At 38.3% G+C, this 21,082-nt stretch overlaps 1 protein-coding gene across 1 annotated transcript in view; it reads left to right on the top strand.

Annotated features, from left to right (window-relative positions):
• PCDH15 (protocadherin related 15) overlaps window positions 1–21,082 on the top strand; it is a 952,716-nt gene that overhangs the window by 699,963 nt on the left and 231,671 nt on the right. The window contains exons 19-21 of the mRNA XM_045291300.1: window positions 1,628–1,933; window positions 6,328–6,552; window positions 20,640–20,756. Coding sequence (XP_045147235.1) covers window positions 1,628–1,933; window positions 6,328–6,552; window positions 20,640–20,756 — 648 coding nt within the window. The remainder of the gene's footprint in view (window positions 1–1,627; window positions 1,934–6,327; window positions 6,553–20,639; window positions 20,757–21,082) is intronic.

Below are 21,082 nucleotides of genomic sequence, written 5' to 3'. Positions count from 1 at the left end.
TGACAGTTTGGGGTCATAATTAGATAGCACTTGACAGTTTCTAAGATAGATTTCAGTTTCTTTGGAAAACAATAGCAGAGATATCGACATAAAATGAGCAGTATTTGATGTTGAAAAATTATAATTTATGTAACAATTAATTGTGGCTGTTCTTACACTCACTGCCATTGAGTTAATTCTGACTCGTAGTAATCCTGTAGGCGGACAGCATAGAACTTCCCTTTTGGATTCCAGGGCTCTTTATCATTACTCAGAGAAAGAATGACATTTTTCCCCATGGGACACATGATGGCTTCCAGTGTGTCCCCCTCAAATTATTTTAGATATGATTAATTATCATAAATTCAATTAGAATAGTATTTTCTTGATGTTCACTTGTGTTCAATTGATGCAGTTATTTTGTGAGTACCCTTTTAGTGACTATAACTGTATATAGTATCAACAATCTTATTGTGTAGAGTTTTATACTATAATAATAATAAGGAGCCCATCCATATTATGTCACATTTATTTTATATATTACTCTCCCCAGACCATCTGAATAAAGTACTAAAAATTAGGTGACTTCTAAAAACAAATACTTACTATCTCATAGTTTTAGAGACTAGGAGTTAAATCAGATTCTCTGATGAGTTGAACCCTCCTGAGGGATAGGAGGAAATCTGTCCCCACCTTTCTACTAACTTCTGGCAACTGCCACAGGCCTTGGCGTTCTTTGGCTTAAAGCTCATTGCAACAACTCACAAGAGCAGCTCCCCTCTGTCTGCGTCTCTCTGTGTTTTTTTAATGTTCTCTGACAAGGATACTACTCATATTGGATTAAGAGCCACTTTCCACGAGTATGATCTCCTGTTAATGGACAAGACTTTCAAAGACCTCATATCCAAACAAGATGGCATTTATCAGAGGTTAGGGCTTCAACAATACAGAGTTTGATTCATAACGTTGTCTGGGTACTGTATTCTGCCTTTTAGAGCACAATATAGTTTCAAGTTTCATTTCGTTTAATCTAAATAACTTTCACTAATTCCATGATTACTTATTAATAGTCATATGTTTGTTATTTCAATATATTAGGCATTGAACCTAATTGGAACACTGACATCGTTAGCTATTTCTTGAATAACCCGAAGCAGCATAATGGAATTCGACAAGCTATGGTTTTCTCATTTCTCAGGCATAAGAGCATGATGAGTGCTCAAGGGGATCACATACACTAATTCTACCATGAAGAACACAGATAGGGAACGGAGAACCTTTAGTCATCACTCACCAAAATTAAGGACCAAACGTGATTGTCTTACCTTAAAATTAATCATTTATTAAAATACATATAAGATGGGGGACATTTTAGTAATTTTACTGTGTGCTGTTTTCTTGCTCATAATATAATATAACTTACTAGAAATATATAATTTTGTAATCTCCTTAGCATAACTTAGAGTATATTTGCTTTTATGTTTTAGACTATACATTAAATTACCATTATCTTTTCACTTTTCTCCTTAAAAAAAAAGATTCAAAAAAAGAGCATAATTCATTAAATATTTCCCTCTGGTAAGACAGTATTTGTCAACAGCATAGCCAAAGCTACCACGTGAACTTCTTTGTTTTTCATTTTGTTTAGGCCACAGATCCAGATGCTGGGATAAATGGCCAAGTATACTATAGTTTGGGTAACTTCAATAACCTGTTTCGCATCACATCTAATGGGAGCATCTACACAGCAGTGAAACTCAACAGAGAAGTCAGGGACTACTATGAACTCGTTGTTGTGGCAACCGACGGAGCCGTCCACCCCCGCCATTCAACCCTGACACTGGCCATCAAGGTTTTGGACATAGACGATAATAGTCCTGTGTTCACCAATTCAACTTACACTGTCGTCGTTGAAGAGAATCTGCCTGCGGGAACCACCTTCCTTCGAATAGAGGTGTGTGCAAGAAGCATTATTGCCATACATTCTGCATGACATTTTATCATTCGGGTTCAGGTTGCCAGATTGATAAATTAAAAATACAAGACACCAATTTAAATTTAAATTTCAGATAAACAATGAACTGATTATATATATAGGAATACTTGTATTTCATCTGACTACTGTACTCTGTAGCTATCCCAAAATGCCAGGGGAGAGAAAAGAGCACTTTGAGAAATAAAAGAAAACATTTCATTTATAGATTTAAAAAGTTTTACAAAGTATTATATATTTATTGCAATAGTTCTAGTGATACAAATGTCTATATAGAAAAAGCTAATACCTCTCCCCTTGTGTATATACTCATTATTAAGTTTTATATATTGTTTTTCATAGTTATCTTTGAACTCCCACAAATATAAAGTACGTTTTTTGCATATGGTTAAATTTGTGGGTACAAGCATATGTGCTCTGGTAAATACATATAGTCAATATAGATTATATATGGAGAGAGTTCCAAAAACATTGATGAAGAAATGGAATCAAGGTGATAGAATTGTTCCACAACATTTTCGAAACCTCTTTTTGTGTGCAAGTGTTTGGGATGTTACTAACCGCTGGTTTCTCTTTTGTTTTGTCTTCACTTCTGACGTATACACGTATACATGCACGGATTTTTCTAGGGTGCTTTTTCATAGTATCTCCCTATAAATGAGGGATCCCCAGTGGTTCGGTAGTTAAAGCGAGGGGCTGCTGATGTCAGCATTTAGAACCCAGTAGCTGCTGTGTCGGAGACGTGTCCATCTGCTTTTGGAAGGAGTGAGGGCTGGAAGCCTGGCGAGGCGTTCTCGGTCTTCACAGATTTGCTTTGAGTCAGAAACAGCTTGATAGCAGGAGGTTTGGTTTTTGTCTTGGGATCTATAAATATATCTTTCTAAAATCCTAGAATACAATTCATATGAACAGAAATGCCGGGCTTTCTAATTGGTAGGCTAACTTGTCCTCAAACACGCATTTTTAACAAGTACTGTATGTGATACCGATGCCAGTGATCTCCTACATGTTGGGAAAAGATAAACAAAACACTGCAGTCACCCACATCTTCATTATATGACTTAAAAACTGTCTTCGGTTTCAAGAAGCAGTATTTCTTTGATAATTCAAATGAACAAATAGTGCGCAATTAAAAAGGCATGCAACAAAACTGTTGCTGTGAAGTCTACTCAAACTTACAGCGATCCTATAAGACAGAAGAGAACTGTATCATGGGACTTCCAGAACTGCAATCTTAATTTCCACAGTGTCTCCTACAGAGAGAGGAGTGGATTCAAGCCCCTGAGTATGGAGTTAGATGCTGAGCACCCAGCGACTGCACCCCCAGGACTTCTTACTTAAGCAATAAATAATAATAAATGTCATCGAGGCAGATAGTGATCAGAGAGAGTCCCATTATTTCCCCAGTTTTCTATTGATGTATTCTTTCAGTAAACACATCCTAAATATTTTCTGTATTCCACACTTGCTGCTCAGTATCAAATGTGAACGAGACAGAATGCAGGCTTTCATAGACTTTTAGCCTGGAGAAGCAAACAGATACATAAACTGGTAACAAAAATAGAAGTTCTAAAGACATCAGGTCAGAGGGATCACAGGGGGAAACACAGGAGACAGAGGACGTTTCCTGAAGACAGTTGCTTTTAAATTGTGACCTGTGAGAAAAAGAGGTTTTATTCAAGTGAGACGGGCAGTGGGACAATGAAAACAGAGGGAAAAGAGCCTTTGAAGTCTTGGGAGATAAGCCGCCATGCATGCATACGGAGAAAAGAAAGGAGAGGGTGAGAAAAGAGGCTAATGAGTTCAATAAAGTAGGGTCCACCTCATCTTGTTAAGGAGATTAGAGCAGAGCCAAAATGGAAGGGGAAATCAGATGAATTTTTAGGCAAAAAAAAAAAGCAAAGTCAAAGGTGTCCTTTAATAATCTATTTCTAGAAACCTAGGATGGACGAAACTTATAGAGGTAATAACTAGATTAAGTGGGGAGCAATGGGGAAATAATATCAAGGAGTACAAGAAGGAAGAACCCGTTTTGAAACACATGTTGGTAGCGATTGTACACACTTTTTGATATGCCTGAATTATTGAGTGGTATGATATTGGGATTATGTCCTAATAAAATGGTTTTAATAAATAAATGAGTAAACAAATAACTAAATAAAATCAGACAGGAAAAACAAAACCCAACCAATATAGTTCTAGTTATGGTGATGCAAATAGATTAGCGAGGACCAAGAGTAAAGTTCAGGGAAACATACAGGAGAGGTTTGCATTAAAGCACATGCATTCAAATAAACCCTGAACTATCCTCATTCCACCCTTGCTCCCATTATTTTTAGCTTATGTGTCTTTGCCAATCTGTACTACATGTAGAAGGAACCATGCTACAAGCCTGCCACCCTCTGCATTAGAAATTGTCCCTCCTAATTCTGAACACCTTCCCCAGGCCCTGCCACTACCCTCTATTTTGGTATCTGGGTCATGATTCTTCTTGGAGATAGTCCTTTTGACCCATCGGCATACTCCACAGCACATGGTGCATAATTAGGGAACATTGATGTTGAGATGATTCTGACTCAGAAATGCAAGCTCTGAAATGTATTATAGAATACTTGTATGTTATTGTTCCTATGTTCCTAGCTTCTTTATAGCTTAGTAATCTGTTATAATCTTAGGAACTTCTCAGTTATATTTATTTTTACTTAAATACAATTTTTCAAGGCTATAAAATAGGGAGAAAATAATAAAATATAATCTATCACAATATTTATTCCATTATTGTGGTTATATAATTAATAATTTTCCAAGTAAAATAGATATAGCAATAAATTCAATAATGACAAAATTTCAAAGGACTCTTTCTTTTTTTTAATACTTTCATTGGGGGCTTTTCTATCTCTTATCACAATCCATACATTCCTCCAGTGTGTCAAGCACACTTGCACATATGCTGCCATCATCATTTTCAAAGCATTCTCTTCCCATTTGAGCCCCTGATATCTGTGCCCCATTTCTTCGCTCTCCCTCCCCCAACCACCCTTCCTCATGTACCCTTGATAAGTTATAGACCATTTTCCTCATATCTTACATTGTCCTTCGTCGACCCTCACCCACCTTTCAGCTATTGGTCCCCCTGGGAAGGGGTTCTAGATTGATCCTTGTGATTGGTTCCCCCTCCCCCCCACCCTCCCCCAATCATCCTGGCATCCCCACTCTCTTTGTTGGCCCTGAGGGGCCCATTTATCCTGGATTCCCCATGCTGTGGGCTCTCATATGTAGCAGTGTGCATGCTCCAGTCCAGTCTGATTTGTGAACGAGAATTGAGGTCATGATAGTTGGGTGAAGGAAGCACCAAAGAACTAAGGGAAAGTTGTGTGTCTCATCAGTGCTATACTGCACCCTGACTGTCCCATCTCTTCCCTGTGACCCCTCTGTGAGGGGATGTCCAATTGTCTACAGATGAGCGTTGGGTTTCCACTCCATGCCCAGCCCCCATTCACCTTGGGTATGGTTTTATTCTGGGCCTTAGATGCCAGATACCTGATCCCATTGACACCCCATGATCACACAGGCTGGTGTGCTTCTTCCTTGTTGGCTTTGCTGCTTCTGAGCAGATGGCCGCTTGTTTGTCTTCAAGTCTTTAAGACCCCAGATGCTATTCTTTTGATAGCCGGGCACCATCAGCTTTCTTCACCACGTTTGCTTCTGTACCCATTTTATCTTCAGCAATTGTGTTGGGAAGGTGAGCATCACAGAATGTTGGATTGTTAGAACAAAGTGTTCTTGTGTCCACCAAATCCCAAGGATGATGTTCCTGCTTGGAGTAGACAACGCACAGGGAGGACCATAGGGCTGGCCCCACCATGGGACATGGTGTCCCACACTGAACCATGGGGCGAGGCACTGAGGGCAAGCAGCAGAGCAGCAGGGGGAGAAGACTGATGAAACCCCTGGGGAATACCAAAAATAGACTTAGGAGACAGAATGTGGCATCCCATCAGACTCGACTGGAAAAACACTCGTAAAGGCCAACAAACAGAACTTGAACTATTTATAGGCTTTTCCATTTTTGTCAGTGGCTTTCTTTTTGTTATTGTTATTTTGTGTTTCCTTTTTTTGCTGTTGTTATTATTGTTTTGTTGGTTTTGACTTCCTCTTTTTTTTTTTTAAGGACTCTCTTGTTCTCCCTCTCCACCACAGCTACTTAACTAAATTACCTTACTCTAAAAATGCATCATTTGATCCTTGTTACACGCATGCTGTCCTGGGCACTGAAAAATGACTTAAACCAAGCCTGGATTATTTTATTTTGGAAACACCACTGATACAACCATCTTCTGCTTAATTTATTACAGGCCAAAGATGTTGACCTTGGAGCAAATGTATCTTATCGGATAAGAAGTCCAGAAGTGAAGCACTTGTTTGCACTGCATCCATTTACAGGAGAACTATCCCTTTTGAGGAGTTTAGACTATGAAGCATTTCCAGAACAAGAAGCAACGATCACATTCCTAGTGGAGGCCTTTGACATTTATGGAACGATGCCACCTGGTATTGCCACTGTCACAGTGATAGTCAAGGTAAGGGGATGCCTTCCTTTCTGGTTGACTGCTGTGTCTTTCTCGGTGTGTAGCTTCTGCGTTACACTGTTCCTGTGGTACCAGATCTACGGAATAGATTTTAATGTGAAGGATTTTGCAAATACTTGAGAAATAACAATTATTTAACAATAAAAGAAAAATTGGAAAGAGGAGAATTTGAAGACTATAGCAGCCTGATCCGGGCATTAGCTATAGATACTTCAAGTCATAAAATCTCCGGTCTGTAATTAAGTCTAAATTATACAGCTCCAGTAGTAATAACCCAAATCATAACTGTAAGAATATTAAGAAACAAAGGGGAAACAATAACAACCTGGCTTTGAAAAATCTAATGCATTTGAGCAAGTTAGTTTTGTTTAGAAACCAAACTCTGGAATAAAATGGGGTTAGACTCAGATATAATTGGGTTTAAAGGCTGACTAAACCTTTTGATGATATGTATCCTAAAGGATTTGGTCAACATTTTCCTAAACAGAGAAAAGGACACTTAAAATAAATACTGGGGAAAAGTGGCCGCCTCAAAGTAGAATGGATGGAATAAGCTTGTAGGACCTTCACATATTGTTAGGGCCCTGCTCAAAATGAGAAAATATGGCTGCAAGCATCCATTCATTGTAAGTTGTGGAATATAAGCAGTATGAATCGAGAAGCACTGAAAATCATCAAAATTGAAATAGAACTTATAAAAATGGACATTAGCTATTTGTGAGCTGAAATCTACTTGTCTTGGCCATTTTGAATCAGATAAATGTGTGACTGTATATGTAGTGGTAAATTCAAGTATAAGGGCATCATATTTATAGTCAAAACAAACATTTTGAGATCTCTCGAAGTATAATGCTCTCTGTGACAGGATAGTATCTATATAACTGCAAGCAAAACCAATTAATACCACTGTTATTATGTACCAACCACTAATACCAGCGATGAAGACTGTGAAGGGCTCTACAACCATCTTCATTATGAAATTGATGAAGCATACATTCAAGAGGCATTGGGAATGTAGATGTGCCACTGAGTGGATCCTGACTTATAGGGGCCCTATATAAAATTCCCAAGGTTCTCAGTATTTACAGGAACAGACAGCCTCATCTTTCTCCTAGTTAATAACCGGTGGCTTTGAATCACCTGACTTGCAGTTAGCAGTACAGTTCTTACTTAAAAACACCACACTTGGCCCCACAAATTGAAAGGATGCCAACAGAAATGTTTCAAAAAACTGATGCCTAGTTGAACGCATTCAATCATTTTTGCCAAGAAATTTGGAAGCCAGTCACCTGGCCAACTGCCTGGATGATATCCAGATTTGTGCCCATTCCAAAGAAATGTGACTAAAAAAAGTTCTGAACTTAGGGAACAATTACACCAGTATCACAGGCAGGTAACATTTTGCTAAAGATAATTAAAAAGCTGATGTAGTCATACATTGATAGGGAGCTGCCAGAAATTTAAGCAGGTTCAGAAGAGGCTTCAAACCAAGGATGTATTTGCCAACCGCAGAGAGTTTATTTGGTACCTAAAACCCTTAGAGAGGTGCAATTCTGCCCAGAATAAAAGAAGGCTCTTAGGAATTCTAATTTTTAACATGCTTTCCTTAAAGGGTTATAAAATATAGGATAGTATGCAAGCTCCTAGGGAACGTTCTTACAATGTTCATTTGTATGCAGAACTACCAATCTGAAACTGGTGAAAGAAGAAAATTTACTTTTTTTCTTGTTTAACTGATATTAAGCACATCTATGCAATTATTTTTTCTTGTGAATAAAATATTAAAATGAAAACATACAATTGGTACACATTTCACCAATGTGCAGGTATTATAACTATGTTTATCTTATAGATTTATGTTCCTAACCATATGACCTTTGACTATGGCTTTATTTTAGACAATTCTGTCATCTGAGTGATACAGTCAGATATACACTAAGTGATATCCTACTGTCTTCTCATAACACTTGGCTTAGATCTGTCTGTTGGGAGCTACAGTGTTGTTATTTCAAACTCTATCTTAGAAAGAGAAACACAAATGCATTAAAGCTGTCTGGGTTCTTCCTGTATCAGGTGTCCAAAATAACTTTCTATTTCCATTTGTAGCCCTCTATTTTAAGAAATGTGTCTATTTCAGAGGCTAATAACATTTATCATTTCTGTAATTTAAGTACTTCCGCTCCTCAGACATTTGTTCAGAAAAGGAGTTTGAACAATCAAACTCTCTTCTAGGGAAAGCTCTTGGGGACTTGTGGTTTTGCTCTTGTACTTCTCCTTCATGAACCAGATTCCAGATGAAGGATTAAGGGACAGCACAAATTGTGGAAAATCTGGGGACATTAATTTGCCTTTTAAAATATCACTTTACCACACACAAAACACTTGCTTAAAGTTACTTAGGGAACATGACAATATCGATGGTGATGAAGCCATTGTGGTAGATAAAAGAAACGGACACAGGTAAAATGGCAAGTTATCTAAATAAATGATAACTAAATGACTTCTGTACTACATAAAAAATTTCAACCCTCCTACCCTGGTCTACCCTGCCTACTGTATTGCCTGGTGAAATGAAATGACTGAAATTTTTAAAACAAAAAATTGACTTCCTTTATTGACAGTATTGGACAAAGAAGGGAAGAAAAGTCTTGCTGTCAGTTGCCCTCCACATTGTGTCTGGAGACGGAGTGTCTTATTACCTAGGACCTAAGATGGCTGAAACAAACTCTAGAAATTATATGTGGACTCCATGTGCCAGGGTGCCCGTTTACAACTGTAAGGATTAATCTGAAATCTGGATCTGCTGTGAGGGGGCAGCCGTTCTTGGCTATTTCAGTTCCAAGTTTCCTCCAGCAATTCTTACCATTCCTGGGATTATAGATGCACCTCTCTATATTATCTACCACCCCCTTCTCCCTGTAGATGTCCTGAGTCCTGGTCCATTTCAAAGTCAGAAATTATAAAATTTAGGATCCTTACCTATGGTGAATCATTCATTAGTATATCAAAAGAAACTTTACTATATTTAGAGATACACAAGTTAAGAATTAAATATATATATGTATATATATGAACTTAAAATATAACAATGGTGCAGCTTTATTTTCAGAAGTGATGTGAAACCCTTACACTTACAGATTTTTGATCCCATTAAGATTTACAGCCTTATCTCTACTTAAATATCACCTCAATACAAGAATGGTTTGTTCTAATAATGTGGCATTGTATGATACTCACCTTTCCAACATGACCATGAAAGACAAAATGGGTGCATCAGCAAATGTGGTGAAGAAAGCTGATGGTGCACAGCTCTTAAAAGATAGCGCCTCTGGGGTCTTAAAAGGCTTGAAGATAAAGAAGCGGCCATCTAGCTGGAAAGCAACAAAGCCCCCATGGAAGAAGCACACTAGCCTGTGTGATCATAAGGTGTCATGGGAAGAGGTATCAGAAGTTCAAACACAAGCAACCAAATCAATGTGAATGGCCTTGGATGTAGTGGAGACCCAAAACCCACCAGGAAAATAATTGGACAGTCCCTTTCAAAAGGGCCACATGGAAGGGATGATAAATCCAGGGTGATAGAGTACTGATGAACCATATTACTATCCTCTAGTGCTTCAATATTTCCTCCCATGAATATTATGTTTTTTATTTGTTTTACCTTATTAATCATGTTAGATTTACATATGTTCATTTGTATTTTTAAGAGTGTTTAGTACATGAAAATCAAGATAGATAGCCCTTCAAAAACAGTAATTGGAGCAATGGTTCACTGAGGGCCTAGGAAGAGGGGTGGGGGTGGGGGATAGGAAATAGGGAGCTGATAACACTGATGACACTCTGACCCCACTCGGTGGAATGCATAACAGAACAGTATGTGAATGGATCTATTGGATTATGTATGATATGGCAAAAACAAAAAATAAGTGCGTTATTTTAGGAGGGGAAATGGGTTCCTGGGTAGGGTGGAGGATGGGAGGATAAAGGGGAACTGGTATCAAGGAGTTCAAGAAGAAAGAAAATATTTTGAAACTGATTGTGGCAGTAATCATACAATACTGCTTTATGTAATTGAACAATGAAATGTTATGATATCTGTAAGAGCTCCCAATAAAATGATAATTAAAATTTTTAAATGAAAAAAAATATTTCCAGCCTTAGAATCCCACACGGATAATTCTATTCTGCCCCACAATTAGAATGGACTCATCAGCAGTGGGTTTAGATTGGGTTTGGTCTCTGTTTGGCTTCATTTACTTTGCTTGTTTTGGTGGAATATGTCTTTGGAGTTACGGTGTGTCAAAGGCACCATCTAAGTAAGGAAGATGTGCAAAACAAGTCCCATTTACCAACATTTTTTAAGTGAATAGTAATAGAATGCTATCATTTCTAATATATTTTTGTACAACAATTTTCAGTGAGACATGTTTCTTAATACGATGATATGCAGATTGACAGAACACATTAATGCAAGTGTGTGTTCTAAATCATTAAGGCACACCTACAAGAATAAGGCTTAATCCCACCACTGCCTTCAAAGTGCAATAATGTATTATGCTTTCTCTGTGTGTTTCCTGTTTCTGTTTCTCTTGCTTTTCTAACCCTCTGGATTTTTGTCCTTGGGTATATCATAATGTGACCTTCCAGGAACTGAATTCACCCTTGTGGTAGAATAATACACCATTAAGATCAAAAGACAGCCCATTAAGATCAAAAGACAGCATTGGCTCAATTGGCAATATTTAGTGGTTTTATCTTATGTAAAGAGCCATCCACCCCATTGCTCAAAGCTTGTACATTTATAATAAATATTCAATATTTAATTATAGATATAATGTGTTCACATTAAAAAAATAATTTTATTGGGGGCTCATACAACTCTTACCTCAATCAATACTTACATCCATTGTGTCAAGCATATTTGTACATTTGTTGCCATCATCATTCCCAAAACATTTGCTTTCTACTTGAGCCCTTGGTATCAGCTCCTCATTTTCCCCCTCCCTGCCTGCCCCCCCTCTCTCAGGAACCCTTGATTATTTATAAATTATTATTATGCCACATCTTACACTGTCCAATATCTCCCTTCACCCACTTTTCTGTTGTCCATCCCTCAGGGAGGAGGTTATATATAGATCATTATAATCAGTCCCCCCCTTTTACCCCAACTTCCCTCCACCCTCCTGATATTGCCACTCTCACCACTGGTCCTGAAGGGATCATCTATTTGGGATTCCCTGTGTTTCTGGTTCCTTTCTGTGCCAGTGTACATCCTCTGGTCTAGCCAGACTTGCAAAGTAGAATTTGGATCATAATAGTGGTGGGGGGTGGGGTGGGTGAAGCATTTAAGAACTAGAGGAAAGTTGTATGTTTTATTGTTGCTACACGGCACACTGACTGGCTCGTCTCCTCCCTGCAACCCTTTTGTAAGGGGATGTCCAGTTGCCTACAAATGAGCTTTGGGACCCATCCCCCTCTTTCATAATGATATGATTTATTGTTTTTTGATGCCTGATACCTGATCCATTCGACACCTCACATTTTCTTTCCTCACAATATTACAAGAGCATAAAGATGCTACATGAAATATGCTGCTTTCCTCTTTCCTTATTACTCAGGGTATGATAAAAAGGACTTTACTACCCTATTATGCACGAGCAGACATTATAAAAATATCATACTTTTTTGTTTTGAAAGAACAGAGTACTATTCTCATACATCCTCTAATGTAGATATTTCCCAAGCTTTTATATATTTTTCCTACTGATCTTTTTACTTGCTGCACTGACAAGCTGTTTTGTAGATAAACTAATTGTTTGAGATTTGCAAAAAGATGTTCATATTCTAAACAGTTCCCACAGGAAAACATCTTGAAGTTCTGACTTTGAAAATCAGCAGAAATCTTTGTTGTTTTAATAAAAAGGAAGGAAGAATAAAAAGTAAGATCAAGTACTTAATATGTAGTCCATTAGATGTATTTAGAGTTGGAATGACAATGGGAACATTATCAATATTTGAGAGAAAAGTATTCTCATGCTAGAGAGAAAATAGTTTATCACAGACACCTGAAACAGACTTTCATGGGGTAAAATTCCAAAGATCCAAAACAAAGCCATTGATGAAGGTATGAATAGCATGTGTAATCATTGTAAAGCTGGAAGAATTGAATATGATTGTAGTAAAATAAATGACAAATCATTGGAAAATAAAAATTAAATTTTAAGCATTCTAAAAACAAACAAATAAAAAAGATCAAATAAAGTAGTTAAGCAGAAAATTTCAAAAGTCAGTTTGAGAAGAGAGGGTAAAGCAGTATAATGAAATGCACAAGGACCTGGATTTGGTTTAAAAAGTAAAAAAGATGATCAGCATATTCCAGCTGAAGGAACAGAAGAAGAAAAAAATCAAGCACGAGTGCTATATTGAAGGATCCTCTGGACAAAATATTGAATGATTCAGGAGGCATCAGATGAAGAGGAAAGGAATCCACAAAGTCACTGTACCGAAAAGAATTGGTTCATGTTCAAGCATTTTAAGAAGTAGCATATGATCAAGAACTGATGGTACTGAAAGAAACTGTCCTTGCTGAATGAAGGCAATCGAGAAAAGCAAAGCTCCAGGTTTTGATGAAATACCAACTGAAAGTTTCCAAATATCGATGCAGCATCGGAAACACTCAGCAGTCTATGCCAAACAAGCAAACAAAAAATGGAAACACAGGTACCTGGTCAACCAAGGTTGACATCCGTATTGGCATCCCTTCCAAAGAAAGATGACCCAACGAGCTGAAGATAATCCGAAACTGGTAGGAGCATTACATCAACAAGTTGCTGCCAGAAATTCAACTTGGCGTAAGTGCAGGACGCAGCCTGAGGGATGTCACTGCTGGCGTCCCATAGCTCCTCACTGATCACAGGAAGTGAGAGGATCACTACTACATTGAGGAAATTCCAGCTGATGCCATGACCAAAAATGTATATTTACTATTGGATGGAAAAATAATTTTCTCTATAAACTTTAACCCAAACAACAGTTTAAAACAACAACACCAATATAAAAGCAATAATCTGAAACTATGACAGAGACTTCCAGACTTAAATGAAAATAAGTGAAACAAAATAGTTGAGTGATATTGAAGATGTGTTTTTCAAAGTGCCCCAAGCAAAAATTACCACATGAAGTTAAATCAGAAGTATTGCTACTAGTGGTGTACTTTACATATGCACTCGTTTATTCCAAACAAAATACATTTTAAGTTTGTCTCTGGATCCATGCATGATATCAGACAAGTTTTCTCAGTCTCCTAAAAGAACCTTCAAAAAAAAAAAAAAAGCACTGGAACAAGAAAACACTGAGTCAATTCAGACTCATTATTACCCTATATGTCTCAGACTAAATCTTCATGGGATCCGACAGCTCATCTTTCTCCCTAATAAAACAGCTGTGGTGTGAGCTGCTGACTTCGGAATTAGCAGGCCAATGACTGACTTACGGTGCCACTAGGCATACTTCCATAAAGAAAAAAGACAAAATGAAGGTGGGCATAAATCTAAGGTAGATAGGCTCGTCTAGAAGGCTTTGGAAACTAATTTGTGGGGAGTTAAAAGGTGTCATCTTCATAAATTTTTAAAGGAAAATCATGAGGTCTTATTAGGAAGAAGGTTTAAATTAGTCCACAAAGACACTGTTCTACATCTTCTTTTGGTGAATAGCAACTGGAGTATTAAAAGTTCATGACCAATCATCTAAGCTGTAAGACTGGATTCTTCCTCTCCGAAGAACATTGCTGATGCATGGAAACAGCCTAGTGGACTAATGAACCACATGACCTTGAGGCCAGAACTGTGTTGTGCCCTGCTCAAATAGCCACAGATCTGAAATTGATCACAGTAGAAAGTCCTGTATTGAGTGGAAGAAGGATATGGAACAATACTCAAAATCAAAATAAAGAACAGGCTTATTGGTCAGGTAGGGACTAATGGAAGCCTGGAACCTGTGGACCCCTACTTACCCTTTATGTAGAAAGGAACTCACCACTATGGCTCAATTGCAGTCAAATAATAAGCAGGCTTAAAAGGGGAATGTGTTAGTCTGGGTACATTAGAGAAACTAATCCACAGAAACTTATTTGTATAAGAGAGAGTTTTATATAAAAGGTAAGTGCACATCAGGAAACATCCCAACCAGTGTACCCAAGCCCACAAGTCCAATATTAGCCCATATGTCCAACACCAATCCACAAAGTCCTCCTCCATCTCACAACAGACACAATGATGCTGACTGCAGGAGGAAAGCTGAATTAGTGAATGTTGTAAACATCTCAGCGCTGGCAGGGGTCTCCACAAGGCTGCTCCAGCACCCAGGGCTGCATAGGGGTACGTCCATGTGGCTTTCCTCCGGGATGCCTTGCAGGAAGTGAGCCTTGCCAGCTGAAGCAGGGAACTGGCTAAGGCAGCTGCACCCTGGTCCGCCAATCTGAAAGCAAGAGATCTGAGAACTAGAAAGGCAGGCTTACTGAGCCATTTATCCCTCCGCCCTTCAATGAACTCCACATGTGTTTATCGGCCAGGTTGGCACAATAAACTAACTACCTCAGGGAACAATATCTCTAGAGAAACAGGAACACTTAAAAATAATTGCTTTTGACCTGTAATAGGTAGGTGAACCTTGCATAACACATGACCAGCAAAACAACATTTACCTAAGAACAAAGTTTAAATGAGTTAGGAAAGAAAGAGAAATGGAAACAGAAAAACAATCAAAAGCTGGGAGGTGGAGGGTTACATTTTATGACATTGCAGAGATTATAGTAAATCACACGTGCAACAGAATGTGTGCAGACTGCTGAAGGGGAAATTGGGTTACTCTTTAACATGTCACCCCGTTAAGAATAAATTAAATGTTAAAAGGGGGAGTTACAAACTGCATCTGTGAGTTAAAGGTCAGAAGGGTTATTCCCAGGAATTATGTTTCATCGCAATCATGTGGAGGAAGGGCTGTCCTAGAGAATTTCTCCCTATAGTCCTGCTTTTGATCTTTCAACTTCTTTCAAATCCTGAAACTCAAAGAACATTTCAGAGGAGCACTACCTGAGTTCTTGAAGGTTGCCAGAACTGCCATGGTGACCTGGGATAAAGCAAGGAGTGTCGGATTCTTTGGGTGGATGGGCTAGAGAGATGGCAACGCCCCCTTCAGATGTGTCTAGACCTGAAGGAAGACTTGTTGGGAAATAATAGCACACACTTTGCTTTTTGTTTCAGAAAACGTTCCATGATTTCAGAGCAACACTTTTCCACTTTACCATTATATTTGCGTGAGTGGCAATGTGGCTTTTTTTTTAAGTCTACCTGCAGAAAAGAGAGGAGAGAAATAAAAGATGACAAGGAAGAATCCAAGTGGAGGAAAGTGAGAAGACAGACAATTGGAGAAACAGCCAGCAGAGGGTGGGGGGAGGGAAAACTGAGCTGGTAATAGGCAGAGGAGAATAGACGTGTGCAATCTGCCAAGGAAGAGGGCTATCAGCCCAAAAAGCCTTTGGGGATTTTGGAGGACAGGGCAGCCAAACAGTTCAACCAACTGGGGAGTGCTTATGCTAGACAGTGTTACAGAATAAGCGGAGCCTTTCTGCCTACTGACCAACCAGCTGTGTCCCTTCCTGGTTTGCAGAAGTCTGGGAAAGGCCAGCCAGCTTTGTGCATATTCAACATATTGCCATCGCTTAGTTCTCTTCCAGAATAGTTTTTATTTCTTTGTTTCCCTGTGATGCCACTTAATCAAAATTATCATGGCTTTCTCTCTTGTCCACTTTGTGACACTGCAAATTGTTTTTGATCTGCTAATAGACATTGGACGATTGTTGAAATCTGTCAAGCAAGCTCAAAAACTGGAAATGATTATTTTAAGTATTAATGTAGAAAGTAAACGGAACTCATTTTCTTGTTCTTAATTGCTCCTACCCTATGTAGGTGTCTGGGGCTGTCCATCTTTGCTGCAGTAGATCACTTCCTCCTCCTCACTCCTAGAAGCTATGGAGTTTGAACCACTGACCTTGAAGTTAGCAGTCCAATGCTTATCTGGCAATGTTGCCAGGGCTCTATGCTGTTGACTAAATACTTTCATATACCATTTTACTTGTGCGATATATGGGATTGTATTACAAAGTTTATTCATACAAAGATGTAATCGTAAGAAAGTAAGAAAGCATGGTAGTGTTCTAACGAAGTGCTAGGGTCCAGTCAGAGTAGTCTCTTGAAACATCAATACTCATTGTTATTCGCACTGATAAAAATCGTTAGCAACCTTAAGCAAGCTATCAGGTGTCTAAATGATACATTTTTAACGACCAAACTGACCAAACATGTATCTTTTTGCCAATACTACCCTCTAGTGGAATAATGGGCAACAGAAACGGTATACTTTAAAAATGCAGAGCTCATCCTTAACTTTCTGAATGACAGAAAATTTGTGTAACAGCAGATTTATGTACATTTTCTTCAAAGGCCTTGATGATGTAAATATAATGAACTATTGATTATGATCACTGGTATTGCACTTTAATAAATGTTCTCATCTCAATGCATTGTAGAAGTGATTACATATCTTAAACACACACACACACACACACACACACACCTGACTCCACAATATGAAAATGACACCCTAAAAAGAAATACAACAATTGCATTTCTTCGTTCTTCATCTAAGCAATGACAAACAATCTCTATCTGTACATGGGTAAATGTCTTCAGTCATTTACAGCCTTAACGTGTTGACGAACAATTTGTTGTATAGTGGGTTATACCTGGGGCTGCTGACTACAAAGTCAGCAGTTCAAAACCACCAGGAGCTTCTCAGGCAGAAAGATGAGGTTTTCTTCTTCTTTAAAGACTCCGTTTTGGGGATCCCCAGGGGCAGTTCTAGCCTGCTCTCGAGGGTCACTATGAGTTGGCGTCCACTTGATGGTATTGAGTGAAATGATAACATCACTGACTGTGTATTAGTTGACAGGTAAATCTAGTGATGTTTTTCCTAGCCAAAAAGGCTAGTTTATTCTTCACTGCTAACATGTGTATTGATACATGTGTAAAAGTATGGTTTGTGTCATTTTTTCCGGAAGAATCATATTTTCTTAAAAAGGCCTCATATCATTTTTAGTTTTTCTATGAAGACAAAGAAAAAGAATAGCAAAATGGAAGAGGTTCATGCAAGCGTATTGGGCTAGGTGCCTTTGGAAATTTAGTTGTTATAAAAAATTACAATACGTCAGTCTCCTTTTTTAATCTTTCAAAAGCCACAGGTTAGGGCGCAAGAGGCTCCCACCACTTCTGCTACAAGACTTAACTCATAAAATAATTGGCACTCCTCAAGAGAGGGGAAGAAAAGTCTGCAAGCCAAAATGTCATATTGCATATTTTCATAAAGTTCTGCCTGGCACCTTATGATCAACATTACTCTGGCCTCACTCTGAAGAAACTGTATTTCCTAGCATTATTCTTTTTCTTTTCCAAATTCCAAAGTTTATAATTTATCAATAAGGCCTCCTTTTCATAGGAGAGATTTTAAACTGTATCAAATAAAGGAAATAATTTATTTTATTTTCAGTTTTACTCCTTCTTTTAGACCCCTTATTTCTCATTAGAGTGTTCAGGGTCATTCATATTCACAAGTCAGAAATCAACTGCGTTGCAAATCTAAAAGCAAGCTCATTTAAGTTATTAGATAATTACTCTGACCTCTGTGAAAAAGAGTTTGCAATCAGTTAATTAGTGTATTTCCAATTTATAATGTACAAGAAAATTGTGGTGTTAGAGCAAATAACAAAGACTATGTAGAACTGTTTGTTCTTTATTATTTTTTAATAGCAAATGTGAAAAAGGGGGCCTGGAGAGGAACAACAGATAATTAAGGAATTTAGCTTAGGGGACAAATATGCATAACCTAAATCATCCAAAATACTACAGGCTGTTATCATTAGAAAACAGTACATCATCTTAACAAAAGTCAGTCATGTTAATTAGAACTATTTATTGAGGGGGGAAAATGTCTGATTTGAAATTTATCATAAAAGATAAAATGGTTCAGAAAAAAAGATTGCTTCTATGGGATTTGGTTTATTATTATTTTGACTCTCACCTAATAATTTTATTTTAGATAAAGTCACTAACTTACCTTGTAGTTGTCAAATGCTCTCATCCCAGTTCTGGCTCGTCGCGACCACAGTCCCACAGAAGAAAACATGGTCAGGTCCTGGGTCGTACTCACCATCGTCTTTGTTTCTCCCGTTGTTGGGATGGATTACTGTCCATCCCCGATTAAAGACCTTCCTCCTCCTACTGTGCTAAGCATGATGTCCTTTCCCAGACACTGGTCTCTCGATAAAATGGCCAAAGTACACCATCCTCGCCTCAAGGGACGTTCTAACGTCTGTACTTCCTTCTGGCAGTTCATGGTACTCTCAATATTTTTTGCCAACACCATAATTAAAATACATTGATTTTTCTCTGGCCACGCTGATTCATTGTCCAAGTTTCACATATGTACGATGCCATTGAAAGTACCATGGCTTGTGTCAAAGTGGCATCCTTGGTCTTCAATGGGATTTTTTTCTTGAGCCAGGTTTTCCCAGTAAAATAAGACATTTCATTTCATTTCTTGACTGCTGTTTTGTTGAACATTGATTGTGAATGGAAACAAAATGTAATCCCGACAACTTCAATCTTTTCTCTATTTGCTATGGTATTGTTTAGGGATCCAGTTGTAAGGGTTTTGGTTTTCCATATGTTGAGTCGCAGTCCCTCTTGAGGGACGCGGTCCCAGCTCTCCATCAGCGGTGCCTCAAGTCTTACTTGCTTCCATCAAGCAGGTGGTGCCATCTGCATCGTATTGCAGGTTGTTAATAAGGATGTCAGTTTAGTCTTCACAGTCCAGATTTGTGTAGTATTTGCTGAGCATACCGATTGAATAAGTATGATGAAAGGTTATCACCTGATGCCCACCCTTCCTGACTTTAAACTATGTGCTTTGAAGACCACGTTATCCTAATCGAATGCCTAGCATTGGGTCACAAAAATGATGGCGCTTGATAAATGTTAGTTTGATGATTGAAATACATTAATAACAATACACTTACAGCAACAAATTGAGAAAATAATCGATGCACATAAATTGCTTAGAAAAATTAAGTACATGGATATTTGGGGATTTTCCTATGAAAAAAAATTACAAAGAGGATGCCCACTGCCATTGAGTCAGTTCAGACTCACAACAATACTGTAGGCCTGAGGAGAATTGTGCCACAGGGTTTCTGAGCTGTAATATTTTTGAAAGGCAACTGTCACCTCTTTCTCCCATGGAGTGGCTGGTGGGTTTCAACCACTGACATTTTGGTCAGCTTCCCAATGTAAAACCAGGACTCATACTTCTGTCTAAAAGTATATATATTTCTCTGTGTCTTTATGTGAGTGGGCTGGAGTAAAAAATAACGCTTTTCATTTTATGTGTCATTCTAGTTTGCTGAAGCAAAAACCTCCTTTTGTCATCTTACACATTGTTAAAAGGCATCAAAGGTTATTGCAGTTTTTATTTGAAAAGTCCTAATAATGGCATTGTGCTAAGTAGGTGAAGCAAACTTCAGTGTTCAACAGGAACAAATGTGAGCTTTAAAAAAAGACCCAAGGGTGGAAAAATCATTTTCCACACCTGTCTCGTGGAACGATACTTTTTTTTGAGACATATGTTCTGACTTGTTTTCGAGATTGAATGGCGACTCTTGCCCGGAGAAGTGTGTTAGAGCATTTCTCTCATAAGCACCACTGCATTCTGTGGAAAGGTATTTTCTTGGTTGACAGAATGCTTACCAGAATGCAATGGTCTTCAGTTGATATCACACGTATTAAAATTGTGTAGCATCTTTGGCAATCGCCTCTGGTTCACCCGCCTGAAGTGAGAGGAATGGAATTGAGAAAGGAAAGATGGACAGAGGCTACTACTGGGTTGTGTGAGGTAAAGGAAGAGGAGGAGGTCAGGTAACTATATCTCTAATCTGCCTTGAACTGAACATCATAACTGTTGTTTTCCAGGATATGAATGATTATCCTCCAGTGTTTAGTAAACGACTGTACAAAGGGATGGTGGCGCCAGATGCGGTCAAGGGCACACCGATCACAACCGTTTATGCGGAAGATGCAGACCCTCCCGTGAGTAAAAGACTTTGAGTAATACTCTGAATGGTGGTGAGGAAATGGGTGGTACTCTAAGTGACCCCACCTTCGAGAAAACAAGGTTGCTCATGTCATTTCACTCCACTCACTTTCACACGGTTCATGCCTGCCTACCTACTCCATGCCCAGTGATAGGACAAAATCCAAACGATGACCTTTGCATTAATTTAGACAATCAAGGACATAAATTTGTTCTTACTAGAATTCAAAAATCTGATGCTTTTCAAATTATCTGGTACTAATTATTGCTGTAAGATAGAATCAACTTCACTGCAACTAAAAACAAGATAGGATAAGTATAT

Source organism: Echinops telfairi, unplaced genomic scaffold, assembly GCF_000313985.2.
Source record: "Echinops telfairi isolate 266 unplaced genomic scaffold, ASM31398v2 ScPeMD7_70;HRSCAF=299, whole genome shotgun sequence".
In the NCBI taxonomy this organism is placed as follows: domain Eukaryota; kingdom Metazoa; phylum Chordata; class Mammalia; order Afrosoricida; family Tenrecidae; genus Echinops; species Echinops telfairi.
The sequence above is the reverse complement of the archived record's forward strand: the minus strand, read 5'-3'. Positions and strand labels throughout refer to the sequence as shown.